The sequence below is a fragment of the Vanessa atalanta genome, chromosome 10 (genome assembly GCF_905147765.1).
Source record: "Vanessa atalanta chromosome 10, ilVanAtal1.2, whole genome shotgun sequence".
Classification (NCBI taxonomy): domain Eukaryota; kingdom Metazoa; phylum Arthropoda; class Insecta; order Lepidoptera; family Nymphalidae; genus Vanessa; species Vanessa atalanta.
The window spans coordinates 5,048,176-5,062,108 of NC_061880.1; the positions used below are offsets into that span (position 1 = coordinate 5,048,176).

At 32.8% G+C, this 13,933-nt stretch overlaps 2 protein-coding genes across 2 annotated transcripts; one reads left to right on the top strand and one right to left on the bottom strand.

Moving 5' to 3' along the window:
- Positions 1-2,676: 2,676 nt before the first annotated feature.
- LOC125067065 (transmembrane protein 230) lies at positions 2,677-3,018 on the top strand. The gene has a single exon (XM_047675444.1). The coding sequence runs from the start codon at positions 2,677-2,679 to the stop codon at positions 3,016-3,018; it is 342 nt and encodes a 113-aa protein (XP_047531400.1).
- Positions 3,019-3,107: 89 nt separating this feature from the next.
- On the bottom strand, positions 3,108-6,892 carry LOC125066917 (dnaJ homolog subfamily C member 21). Its single transcript, XM_047675242.1, has 7 exons — positions 6,439-6,892; positions 6,170-6,314; positions 5,917-6,064; positions 5,571-5,785; positions 5,059-5,283; positions 4,512-4,859; positions 3,108-3,786 (listed from the first exon to the last, which is right to left on the bottom strand). The coding sequence occupies exons 1-7, from the start codon at positions 6,627-6,629 to the stop codon at positions 3,250-3,252; spliced, it is 1,809 nt and encodes a 602-aa protein (XP_047531198.1). The 5' UTR covers positions 6,630-6,892; the 3' UTR covers positions 3,108-3,249.
- Positions 6,893-13,933: the final 7,041 nt, after the last annotated feature.

The window sequence follows — 13,933 nt, forward strand, 5'->3', positions numbered from 1 at the left end:
GAGTGGCTCGTGACAGCCGGGTGCCGAAGGGTGCGCGCGCTGCACCACCACGCATGCGCCCTCTAGCGCCTGCCATTGCCGCTGCCGCAAGCGATTAAACTAATCTACACATTATACACGCACAATGCGCTATAATACTTCGATTTTGAGGATAAGTAAGCCATTGCGGCCATTAAACGCCATTTCTAGACGTAATCTATCAAATGGAATAATATATAGATATTGTAATCTAGTCGTCGTAAGTAATTGTAAAATATGATTTTATGGTATGGCGTAGTAGGTTCTATCAAATATTGATAGTTTAGATTTAATATTTTGAACAAAAGTTATTGAAAAGTCATGTAAAAAAATGTAAATTTAAAATGCTATATATCATTAGTTGCTAAGTTATAACTAAGTTGTTATTGATCGTGACCACTTTCACCGTTAGCGTGAAGTGTAGTACATTCTTTGTTTTGGCGTCGGTCCAGGGTTGGCGTCGAAGATGCTTGTTACTAAGCTGTTTAAGTATCTAAGTGGGTGTACAATACCTATTAAATAGTAGGCATATGTTACATCTAAGTTAACTTTAATATTCATGTTAGCGTCCAGACCGCAAGGCCTACGTCAGTTTGTTGACATAGATATAGACAGGGGTACCTACATAACTAAGCCACGTCACTCTGGCGTATGATAATTATTTATTAAAACAAAGCTCATATACATGCAATACTCACATATTAATGCGTTGAACAGCAATATTTTGAATAATAATGTTCAAAGCAGTTGTTACGACTACATATGTATTTCTTATTTTAGGCTAAATGTTTTGTGTCGTATAATTATATTGTAATGTAGGTACATCCTATCATATTGCGATTAATATTTTAATCTAATTTAACACTTTATGAAAATAAATTCGCTGAAGTTGTAATATACTTAGATAAAATATATACACATATATATTTAGTAGAAAATTGAAGAATTCAAATAAATTAAATTAAATCTAGTGTAAAATAGATGATAATAAATTGTACTTTATTTACATTTGAGAGTAAGATATTTAGTAGCACTGTTAGGGCCTATGTTCTTTTCTGCACCCGTCAACGTGCATATAATATTTTATGGTGATCGGTCAGGTGAGGCTTAGTTGAGACGTCAAAGCACAACAAACAAACAAATTCACTCAAAAAATTAGGTAAAATTGCCTTAGTTTTTATTTTACATAGAGTTGCAACAATCCTGCTGAAAAAACTTACGTATCCAAATATGGTATTCAAATAACTTTATATTACAAGTTATTTATAAAGCTATAGTTTGAAGTTTTTTTATATAAAAATGTATTGAGTTTCTTTGCAATACATGTGACCAATGTAACTACTTATTTCGTAAAATAAGAAGAAAATGTCGTATCATATCTATAAATCGAGTGTACTTCAAAGTTCAAACAGTTTTGGCCGCTTAATTATTTTGACAAAAAATCTTTTGTGTGCTTTATAAAACTAGCTCCTACAATATGCTGAATTCTTTATAATCAAGTCGTGTTATGAATGTAACTATCATTCTTTCTTAGATGCAGCAGTTTGGCCTCATTCCATTGTTTGCTTTTCGCTTTGTGTTGAAGTCGAATATGCACCTTAAACTTTTTTCTAAGGAGGAAAGGAAGTAATAAAAGAATGTGAATCACATTTTATTTCAAAAAATATAAGGGTATTATTTTATAAAACGGTATTTAGCATTGAAATTTTATTAAATAAAATGGTTATTTAATATAATATTGAACTTGTAAAAATTTACTTTGAAAGAAGTAATTATTTCAAATAATCTTAATTAAAGTTTTTAAAATCATGTGTCCGAGTAAATATTCTGCATCGTGCCGCATTGGGTCAAGGCCACTCTGCAGTCCTGTTCATCACCACGCAGCTTTGTTAGGCAATGACTAAGTTAAGATATCAAATATTTTTGTGTGATATAACAAATAGTTAAGGCTAAATGCTTTATTTTAGTCAAAAAAGTGTTAGATTTTATTATAATTATTTTAGTTTTGATTCTTTATTTCAAATACCTAAACGAAAAATGCAATTATTTGAGTCTTATTAACGAGTTTTAAACAGTTAATAAATAATAGTTATTAACGAAAATCAAATCGTATTAATAAAACAATGATTACTGGTGTATACCCGTGGATAAAAATGCTTGAAAAATATGTAACATTTTTTAATTCTACTAATGTTGCCTAGTGATCATTAGATTTCTTATTTGAATTTTAGAAATAATTACGGCAGTTTCATATGATTATTGAAGTTATTGAATATTTTGACGTGAATCAAAATTGTTATTATGTTTAAATGCAGACTGGTTGCCCTTAGGTTATGATTGGTAGCCGTTTTGGTCTAAACTATGAATTTTATATTGACAGTGACAGAAAATTGGCATTTGCGATTTGACAGTTATAAATGTTGTTAAATGTTAATTGCTGTATACATATTCTTACTATAACTTGATAGGAAATAAATAAGCAATCGGTACTCACATAACTTTAGTACATTTAATTGCAAATATAAATAATTTTTATCTAAGGTATGTAACTAGAATGTAATCATGATGATAAAGTAAGATAATAGAAAACTTGGTTTTATTCCAAGAGCGATAACCTCATGTTATTGAAAGCATTTATTTATTTTCAGCTTACACAAAATGTCCCGGTTTAGATCTCGGCGTCAGTATGATGGTTATATGTCTGTGCCCAATGACGACAGTGGGTTTTCGGATGCTCAATTTGATGCACCACCTCAGAAGATACCTTGGAAAGCCTTAAGCTTAGCGGCGTTTTTGTTTATAGTTGGAACTTCTTTATTAATAGTGGGGAGTCTTATTGTAACAGGTCATATAGATACAAAATATTCTGACAGATTATGGCCAATGATTGTTTTAGGTTGTATAATGTTTCTTCCTGGTGCTTATCATATGAGAATAGCATATTGTGCATATAAGGAATATCCGGGATACAGTTTCGAGGATATACCAGAATTTGAATAGTTTGTAGCCAAATGAAATGATATAAATGTGATTTGTCGACAACAAATATGGTGTATAATATCCATTATAAATAAATAAAAAACATCATCATTAGGCATACTTTATTGAGTGATCATAAATTTAATAAATAGAATGATAAAGTCACTTTACATTTTGTAAGGATTTAAAGAAAATCTTTTGATTCTCAGTGAATAATTAATACTTCTCTTCCTATCTAATTCATTGCACATTTTACCTATTACCTCTCTTACCCTTCTTTTGAGCGATGCTAGTATGAGGAAGTGGTATAGAATGACCTGTCTTTTTTAAATGGTCAAACAATTTATTCTTTGACTGGAAATCTGCTTGGCAAACAACACATCTAAGATTCAGTGCACTACTGGAATCTTCAGTTTCGCTTGCTTTTGTTCGTACCGGTTTCCTTTCTACTAATTTTTTAGCTTTTATGTTTCGTTGAGTTTTTGGTAAAGAGGGTCTGTCCCTCGGCAAGCCAACTTCACCTAAGGCATCATCCGTAGGTGTTGTGCTCGAAACTTCATATAAGTTCTCTGTTGAAGTTTGAGACTGTGATCCTTTCTTGAGATTTGCTTCTTTCTTGGCCTGAATTTGACTCTTAAGCATGTTAAACTTTTTAGCTTTCCTACTTCTTGACGGTCCTTCTATTTCATTAAAACTCATTTCATCATGACTATCATTGCCTTCACTTTCAGGCATTGGTATAAAAGACTTCTTTTTGTTTTTCTTTTTCTTCTGACTTTTAGGTAAAGCCTGTAATTTAAAAAACAGAATGTTTAAAATGTAAAATGTATTTAAACTTAATGTGACAGAGAATAATAAAGAATGGTTAATTAATATCACTCAATAAGCCTATATTTATGAATGCATGAAATAGGACAAAACACATAAAAACAATATGAAGTCCAACAGTCCAACCATTTAAAGCATGTTATGATTATATATCAATTGTTGAAGGACAAGTGATTAAAAAATAATTTAACCATGACACTTCAAATAAAACCAAAAAATATATTTAATATGACCAAACTTTAGTGTTTAGGTTATTGTATTGCTTGTAGATAGCTACAAGCAATACATTAATAATAGTATTAAAATAGTCCTTAGAGGTACTTAAATTGTATGAAAATATTGGTGGCTAATAGAGCCTCATATTTTTTTTTAATAATAGCCTTATAAATTAAAAAGAATATGGCTTATAGTTGCGTAACAGAGCACTGGTTATTTCACCAATAAAATATATATCCAAAAAATTCACATTTCAATTAATGAACATTATAAAATGACTGACATACAAAGATAGGCATACAAAGTTTAAATTAAGAAAATTATTCATCATAGTAAAATTACACAATGTTGTATAATATCTTAGTTTCCAATAAATATATTACATGATGTTTTAAACTGTGTCGTATATTATAAAATAAACATTAAGAAGTAAGTTTACTGATGTATACATTAAAAACTGTTAATCATACCTGTATTTTGTCAGAATCGTCACTTAAAGTCTCTCTTATGTCATTGTCTTCAATGTCAGATGCTGAATTTTCCAATACATCACCTTCCTCCTCAGTCTGTCCATTAATTTTCTTTTCTTTGTTCTTATCCAAACTCTCCTGTCTTTCTTCATCTTCTTCAGCATCAGAGATATCAATGTCATCATCCAAAGTCATATTGGCAACATTCTCTTTATGTTTCTTACTATTCTCATGATTTTCAAATGAATTTATATTTTTGAAAAGCTTATTACAAGCTGTGCAGTATAAATTTTTGATAGCTGATTTACTTTTAGCTGATGATTTTGTTGCCCTTGAAGTTTCACTCACCTGAAAATTTTAATAAATTTTAAAAGTTTAGTTTTAATTGCATAAACATATGAAAATAGAAATAGTATATAATTGTAAATAGAAACTAGCATAAGTAATTTATTATTATAAACCATAATAATGTCTAGTAAAATAAATAATATGTTAATTTGATATATGGATTGTTTAATTTTGCTCTAGTCAAAAAGTTACTAATTACTTCTTCAGTCTTTGAACTTTCTTCATTGCTGCTCTCCATTCCTCCTTCACTAATAGTGTCATCATCTGAGGATAAACCAAATTCCTCTGCCAATAATGACTCAATTTCACTAAGTTTCTTTTGGTAATCTTCACTTTGAAGGAAAGATGACTCTCCTTCTTTCTTTTTAGCTTCTTCTATTTCTTTCTGCCTTTGAATTATTCTTTCTCTTCTAACTTGTTCTGCCTGAAAGTAATTGGACTATTGGGTAATATATACTACACCTAAAGAAATAGAATATAAGATTTGTGTTGAGCAATATTTAATTAAATAAATAATTTGATTAATAGAAAGCATATTAATGAGAAATATTGAAGAGAATCTAAAAATGCTTTTTACTTTTATTTCTAAATGGATGATGGTATTTATTAGGATACACCCTGTACCCTAATAAATACCATACAAGGTTACATGTCAATCAGTATTTGAAAAGACTATGATTTTTTTTTATTTAATACTTTTATCTATTTTACCTTTTTTTTATTTTCTTCAGCCTTTTCTTGAAGCTGTCTGGTATGTTCAATAACACGCTTATCCTTCCTGCGAACAAAACTCACTAGCCTTCGAATCTCCTCATTTCTTTCCTTGCGAGCCTTCTGCCTTATTTTATTATTTTCCTTTTCCATCAACTTGATTACTCTACGGTTATCACCTTGGGATATTTCATATTGGTCTAACCAAACGTAACCTGGAAAAATATAATACAAGAATCAGAAATGAAAATGTCTCCTCCATTATGTCCAATCTTAATTTAATAATAAATGCAACTTCATAAAATAAACTTCTTTACTAATTCTCATTAAAAAAGATTTTTCATACTTTTATTAGTGGAAAAGGCCATCCAATAAGCATAGAATTCATGCACATCTTCATAAGGAGTTTCTGAGTTTCCAAATTTCGGAATTTTGCTAACATCTTCTGGGTCATCCAAAAAATCTGTTTCCTCAGATACCAATTTGGAAAATACCTTTAATATAAATAATACTTTAATCATAATCCACAAAATATTAAAAAATAATATGATAATAAATAATAATTTAATTAACAAGAAAAGTCTCACACACACACATACCTCCGAATAAACTCCATAGAAACCTTGGGGATCATCACCAAAGCCTTTATAACAGGACGGACTAAAGTAAGGGTAAACATCAAGACTATCATCATTATAGGAACTGCCTGCACCACGCAATAATTGCTCTCGGTGGTTGTCGTACCTGGAGATTCAATTAATAAGTTTAAAAATCTATACATCCAAATCCACTATTCCAATGTTTTGCATAAACAAATTAGTTAACTGGAATAGAATTAAATATTATTTAATAATGATTTTACTAATACCATGCTCTTTCTTGAGGGTCGGAGAGTACTTCATAGGCATTTTGCACTATTTGAAATTGCTCTTTTGCCTCTTGCAAATTGTCTAAATTTTTATCGGGGTGCCACTGCAGTGCGAGACGTCGATAAGCTTTTTTTATTTCCGATGCACTTGCCTCTCGCGTGACGCACAAAACTTCGTAGTGGCACTTCATTCTTCTAACATTATAAGCTTTATTTCAAAATATTATTCAAGTGTATTGCAGTTACAATTTTCGCAAAAAATAATATAACCTGACGAGCGGCTTTTCACTTATCGTAAGAAAATCGATTAAATACAATTTTATTACGCAAATAAATAATAGGAACTTAATTGTTTGCGATAAAAAATGAGTTGATTAATTTATATTATACAAATATTATTGTGAAATAATAATGATCGATGTCCATTTACACGACTCCATGCTCCTTTTTTTTCGCTCATAACATCTGTGTTGGTATATTTTAGAAGGAAAATTACCCCTGATTGAAATTGTCAAACATACACATGTCACAAATTTGAAAACAATAATGAATAAAAAAATAAAATTTATACTGGTTCCTAAAAATAAAAGTACCAAACTTATGGTTGCTGTAATTTATACTAAAAATCTTACGAAATATCAGTTATTATTAATTTGCTTTTTCATATACATGTACTTTTATGCATTTTGGGAAAAAAGAAACATTATGGTAACATTGTAACGTCAAACAACTGTTTCCGGTTTACGTTTGGTTAATGCTAGTATAAAAATGACCATTTATCTATTACATTTATTGATACTTACTACTTATTACTATTGTTATTTTAAAATAAATCTTTTTGAAATATATTCTTACTCGGTATTTTAGAAGATATTCATTCTAGGGTTAACATACTGAAGATCCTGGACCTAAAGCTGTAGTTTTAGGTGCGGTATCGTTAGGTGTAAGGTGAAATTTTGAGCATGGTGAAACTTTTTACAACGTAAACGAAAACACTAAGAAATAAATTTTCAAAATACATTACTTAAGCGCTTTAAATACTTACGAAAAATACGTCGGTTTTTGAATAACTTAAGTAAGTCTTAGTTTCACCAACCAAATGTAATTACATATTAAATCACAAATAAATTGAAGCAATTTATTTATTATATTGTATGTAAACTTTTCTTATAACTTTTTAAACAATTTATATATAGTGGTCGTGGTCGTGTTTGACGACCTCCGTGGTAGAGTAGTGTGTACACCGGTTTTCATGGGTACGCCACTCCGAGGTCCGATTCCCGGCCGAGTCGATGTAGAAAAAATCATTAGTTTTCTATGTTGTCTTGGGTCTGGGTGTTTGTGGTACCGTCGTTACTTCTGATTTCCATAACACAAGTGCTTTAGCTACTTACATTGGGATCAGAGTAATGTATGTGATGTTGTCCAATATTTATTTATTATTTATTATTTATAGTATTATTTTTTAAGGATATGATACAAATGGAGAAATAAATAAAATAATAAGTAGTAAAAAAAGCGAGATTTTCATGTCTTTTTTATTCAAGGTTAAAATACTTATTGACTTATAATTACTTACGGCAGGATATAATATGTTTTCTTGCGACAAGCTTTTATAAAGTGTATTTGGAAATTTGTAGTATTTATTTAATCTTTCTTTAGTTTTCATTGGGAATGTTTATAACTCTGTTCATTTAAATCAGTGCATCATTGTTGCCCAGTAGCTCGCCCGTTAAGGGGACTACAAGAGCTAAGTGCCCTTGAGAATCGAACGCACACACTTACAAAATCGACAAAAACGGCAAGCCCGTGTACTAAGGGTTAAGCGAGGTAACGAGATTACGCTCAAATATTCTAATAGATGGCGCCAAACCGAGCGACGTAAGATCAATCATAATTGTCATAAAAAATAGATAGGACAACAGAATTATTTTTATTTCTTTCGATGTTAGTTAACAAATGATTATAAAATAAAACTGATTCAATTAAACTTACAATATTTTTATTTATATTTTGTATACAATAAAATAGACAGTTAGTTTTAACCTTTTTTTTCTATTATTTATATTATTATACCACAACTAGTTCTTATACTAAATATTGAAACATACCAATTTTTAACATTTAGAGGAGAGTTCAGGCTTCTTGAATAATACTCTTGATGAGTTGTCGAATGAATGAATGATTTAATCGAAAATTGCACCGGTATATATACAAAAATTGCAAAATCAATTAGCCAATTAAAAAACAGTATACAAAAACAATAAGTAACAAAAGAGGCGGGAGATGTCGTTCCGTCCTGCTCGCGCACGCTGACGTCACGCGCCGAGCTGCGCGCGCATCATGCTAGTTCGCATACCCGCGACACCGTAGCTATAAATAACGCTCCGGCACGTCGCGTCAGCCATTTTGTTCGAGCGCCGCGCGGAGAAAGGACGACTGCACCGAAGATCGCCGTGTCGACTCGCCATGTGTTGTGAAGTGAAGTTCTTGAAGTGTTGAAGAAAGATGAAGATGCTTGAAGAGATATGAAGATAAACGAATCCCAAAACAGTTCTTATCAGAGCTATCTTGCGTGCCGTTTCTTGTTTCAATCGAACATGACGTAATAATAAAAACAGTCCTTTTCGGGACTAATCTTGTTTCAACGACGAAATATAAGCACGGTGCGAAAAACAGTCCTTTTCGGGACTAATCTTGTTTCAACGACGAAATATAAACGCGGTGCGCAAAACAGTCCTTTTCGGGACTAATCTTGTTTCAACGACGGCGTCTTACAAAGTGCTGCTACAAACATTTTATAAAAGTTTAATGATCTATTTATATAATAAAATCGTAAGTGTTCGAAATCTGTAGTGTAGTGACTGTGGGGTAACATATAGCGTAGTATTTGTTCGTTTTATTAATATTGGTTCATAAAGAAAAAATATATATTCAATTAAAAAAAAAATCTAAATATTTACTAGAAAAAAATGCGAGTAGTAGCGTCGTTCCTGGAAGGCCGTAGCTTCTATGTCTCGGTGGACGGGGCGGACTCCCAACCGCGCCCCATCCGAGCCGGAGTACCGCAGGGTAGCTGTTTGTCGCCGCGTCTATACGCGGTGTACACGGACGACATCCCCACCCTCCGCGACCATCTGCGTGAGGGTGAAGAGGACGTGCTGTTGGCCCTTTATGCGCGTTCTTCGCGTCGTCCTATCACCAAATCGTCGCTGCAAGGAAGATGCAGCGTCTGTTGGATCTGCTGCCGGAGTGGCTGGACAAGTGGAGGATGGCCGTCAACGTCGGGAAGACGGCCGCCCTGCTTATCGGCCGCGAGAGGCCGCTGCGTCAACTCACCCTCCGAGGCCAGGACGTAGAGTGGCAGACCTCAGTTTGCTACCTGGGGTGTCACATCGATCGGTCGCTGCGAATGGTTGCCACCGTCAACAAGGCGGTGAACCAAGCCGTGGCGGCCCGGTCGAAGCTACACACCCTTCTCACCTCCAGGCTCAACACGAGAACCAAACTGAGGATCTACGGTGCCTACGTCCGCTCGCGCCTGACGTACGCGGCCCCCGCCTGGTACGCACTTTGTTCAGCGCACCAGAGGCGAAGGATCCAGATCCAGCAGAATCGATGTCTGCGTCTAATAGTAGGAGCTCCGAGGTACGTCAGAAATGACGTCATCCACAACGACACCAGGACGCCCACCGTGGAGGAATACGTCCGCCACCTCGCGCGCACCATGTTCGCTCGAGCGGACACAAGTGTGTGCGGTCACCTCCACGGCATTGCCCCGCTTCACGCAAGACCACCTGACGGGCGTCCTCAGCCTCGTGAGCTCCTACTGTCGCCGACCACCTGCCCCGACGCAGGCATTGATGACGACGATTTGGAGCAGCGATAGGACGACGCAACCCTGGACACGACAACCACCGGACTAGACAACCACCCGATTGAGACAACCTTAATAAATATGACTAACCACTGGGTCCATAGGACCCTGACCCACTGGGTCAAAACAAAATGACACGGTAGCTAAGGCTACCGGGGAGGAGTTGCCCGGGTAAGGAGGGATTCCTCGAGGCCCGTACCCAGTTCGGCCTAGCCGAACAGGAAGACCTAGGATGTAGAAAAAAATGTTGTCAATTCGATTTGGTTGAATCATTGATGAATCAAAGGTTAATCATAATAGGTTTATAGTATATATTAGAATTATTTGTATTGCTTTTGACTGTTATTCGAAAATGATTAAAAAATAAAACTGATTTAATTAAACTTAAAATATTTTTATTTATATTTAGTACTACAAAAAAAAAACATTTAGTGTTAATTTTTTTTATTTAATTTCACTTGTATGTATTAATGTTATTACATATGTCCTGGAATCTTGGAATAAATATTACACCCACTTTCAGCTGAAAGTTGGCACACATATTTAATCTCGATGACAATGCACGATTCATGAATTGCTGCTATATTCAATCCAATATGGCGGACGTTACAAAAAAATTTAAATTTATGAATTACGTACAAATGACACTTCTAAATATTCTAGTTCTCTGGTTCACAACAATTACATTTTTTTTTTACGACTTTACTTTTTTTTATTATTATTAAAATTAGTTCATACATAACTTTAATTCTTATTATAAACAATCGATAAAATTAAACTCTTACGCAATATAAATAGCTTCCGTGTTATTGTTTTCGACTTTCTTTATTCTGTAAAAAATAAATATATGTTAGTAATTACATTTTTATTAATTATAAAATTATATATTTAAAAAATATGTATTTTAATATGTCATAGTAGTTATAATGAAAAAAAAATGCTTCGAGTTCATGGGGATCGAATGTAGTCACTTGATCCCCATGAAAGTCAATTGATGTTTTCCTTCCTTTGACCAAATACTCTATCGTAATTATTAAAAATGGCTCGAAAAATCTGATTATATGCGAACTGATTGCACATTTTTCTAATAGATGTTTTCAATATTCATAATTTATAAAAAAAAATATATGTTTACTAATTAAATACTCTTACCTTTTAATATCGTTCATATGTATGTTCGGCGCTTGATTTATATAAACGTTTTTTAGTTTTCCTCACGCGTTTCACTTTATTTCCCATATTTACACAATTAAAATTTATAACAAATAATATAATAAAAAAACAAATGCCTAATTACTACTACACTAGTTTAACTTAATATATTTATTTACAAGAAAGAATAAAATTTATTATAAGAAAACATGAAACAATGAATTTACAATTAAAATTACAAAAAAATATCTCGTAACGTAATGAATGATGCGGCAAAAAGATCGACACGTCTGTATAGCATCAGGCCTCGGCCGGCATTGTCTGTACAGTGTACACGGCGTTTACGCACACATGCGTACGCATTTTGTTCGAAAATAAGAATATCGGATTTAAAAAAAATCTATTGATTTTACTAAAAAAGTGACACCCAGGTTAAATAGTATATTGCTTGTAGAATAATCTGACAAAAAACCAGAATTATGGAACGTATATAAGTATAGTTATTATTGATTAAAAGATCTTTTTAGAGGTAACTTTGTGATTTTTTTCTATCGTACCAAATTAATTACATCATGTTTTCAAAATAACAAATACTTAGCATGTATCCTGAAGATTATCATATATTTTTTTCATTTGGTTTACTGCATTGGATCATATACTTTTTTGCATTATAAAACTTGCATTTAGCTCATGTAGTCCCCTTAATTTACAACAATGATATAACTGATAGAAATATAATAATAATTGGAAAATGTAGTAAATAGGTAGTAGTTGATTATATTTAGACCTCATTGCCTCATACTAAGGTCTACTCTGAAAGACTCTAATAAATGATTAGTTTGTAATGTAATTAGTCATTACATAAGACCATAAATTTAATACTGATAAAAAAAAGAATAACATATGCTATGCCATCACGGAAGAGTTTTGAGTCTAAATAGACAATGTGACTATATATTTGTAGACTATATAATTGTAAAGATGTGGACTTAATACGATGAACACCATTTTTGTTGCGTCAGACTTTAGAATGCTAATAGCTATCATAATCGAATGTGTAAACAAGTTTTCGTGTCATTGCTGTTGCCAGTTCAGCAGCTCCCTTTTCAGAAGTCAACTCTTAATGCCCTCATAAAATACCCCTGAAGGGAAACTGCCTTATATAAGGATTTATTATCACTAAAACCATTGCAATGGCCTTCTCCGGCACAGACTGGAGAGGCGGAATCGTGTTGATATCGTCTTTCTCTCCCGTGCCGTGCTCCACTCGGGGCACGCCTCTGGTTGAATGGCGGCCCAGTCCGCACCACAGTGAGTGCAGTAGGTATGCCATGTACTACCATGCTACTTATCGAGGTACAAGTATATTCGTTTACAAAATTTAGTGTCTGCTGTTGACCGTTGAACAGATTCCCGTCAGGAGCCAGTCATGAGTATGGTAATTGTGTCAAAGTTAGCACTTATAATAGGTTAACACAATTAAATTCTTATTCATAATTTCGTGTCCATGCTGTTAATTGTTGAGGAATATGCTAATCAGTAGACAATCTTGAGTGCAGGTCGGTGGTAGCCATTTACCATCGGGTGACCTTTATGATAGTCTGCCTACCTAATAGAGGTAAAGCCTTGAAAGAATATTGTGAAGTTTTGAAATCAAGGAGCTCCCGTTAGGGCTGTAGACATAACATCTTAGCTCCCAAAGTTGGTGGCACATTGGCAAGGAAGGGTTGCTATTTATTACAGTGCTGATGCCATGTGGCACTGTAATACATCATAAGACCATCTCATCATAATACATAATAATAGTAAGTCATCATTGGTGACTTACTATCAGGTGGCATATTAGCCATGCTATATTTCTTTTTTTTTTTTCGGGAAACATACAGTAAATTAAATGAAAATAAAATAATAGTTTTTAATGGATATTTTAAAATATTTATTATTTATAATATAAATATATATTATGTTTTGCTATGCCGACTAATATGAGGTATGCGTATGGCAAACTGCACGAAGCAAAACATCAGACAAATGGGGCAAAAAATTCATATTTTTACTTATAATTTCTAAGGTTTCTGATTTTTAATTGTTTACCTCATTGAATAAAAATAAGTAAAAATAAAGCGGTTTTTTATGAATAATGTATTATAAAAAAAAAAAAAACATATTAAAGCTGAGCATCAAATTGGATAAGTGGCCGTTGGTTCCATCTCGAGGAAGATTTCCTCCAAAAGATACTTTCTCTTCCGTCTACCTGTGGAATGTGGTTGTACAAAAATTAGTAGAAATAAACTTTTTAATTTTTTTTGTTAATTAAATTTTAATAAATGTTAGTGATGTAATTTAATAATATTCTAAGTTTTATTTATAATATAAACTAAAATGGAACATAAATCTCACTGTTCCCAAGAGAAAAAATGGTCAATTAAATTTTTTTTCAGTAGAAACGAAACTTAATATGTGAAC

Excerpts from the sequence above, each read along its gene's own strand:
- LOC125067065 (XM_047675444.1), top strand. The coding sequence starts at position 2,677 with ATGTCCCGGTTTAGATCTCGGCGTCAGTATGATGGTTATATGTCTGTG.
- LOC125066917 (XM_047675242.1), bottom strand. The coding sequence starts at position 6,629 with ATGAAGTGCCACTACGAAGTTTTGTGCGTCACGCGAGAGGCAAGTGCA. Across the intron at positions 6,315-6,438 it reads GACCCTCAAGAAAGAGCATG|GTACGACAACCACCGAGAGC; the intron begins GTATTAGTAAAA and ends TTGAATCTCCAG. Across the intron at positions 5,284-5,570 it reads CTGAAGAAAATAAAAAAAAG|GCAGAACAAGTTAGAAGAGA; the intron begins GTAAAATAGATA and ends AATTACTTTCAG.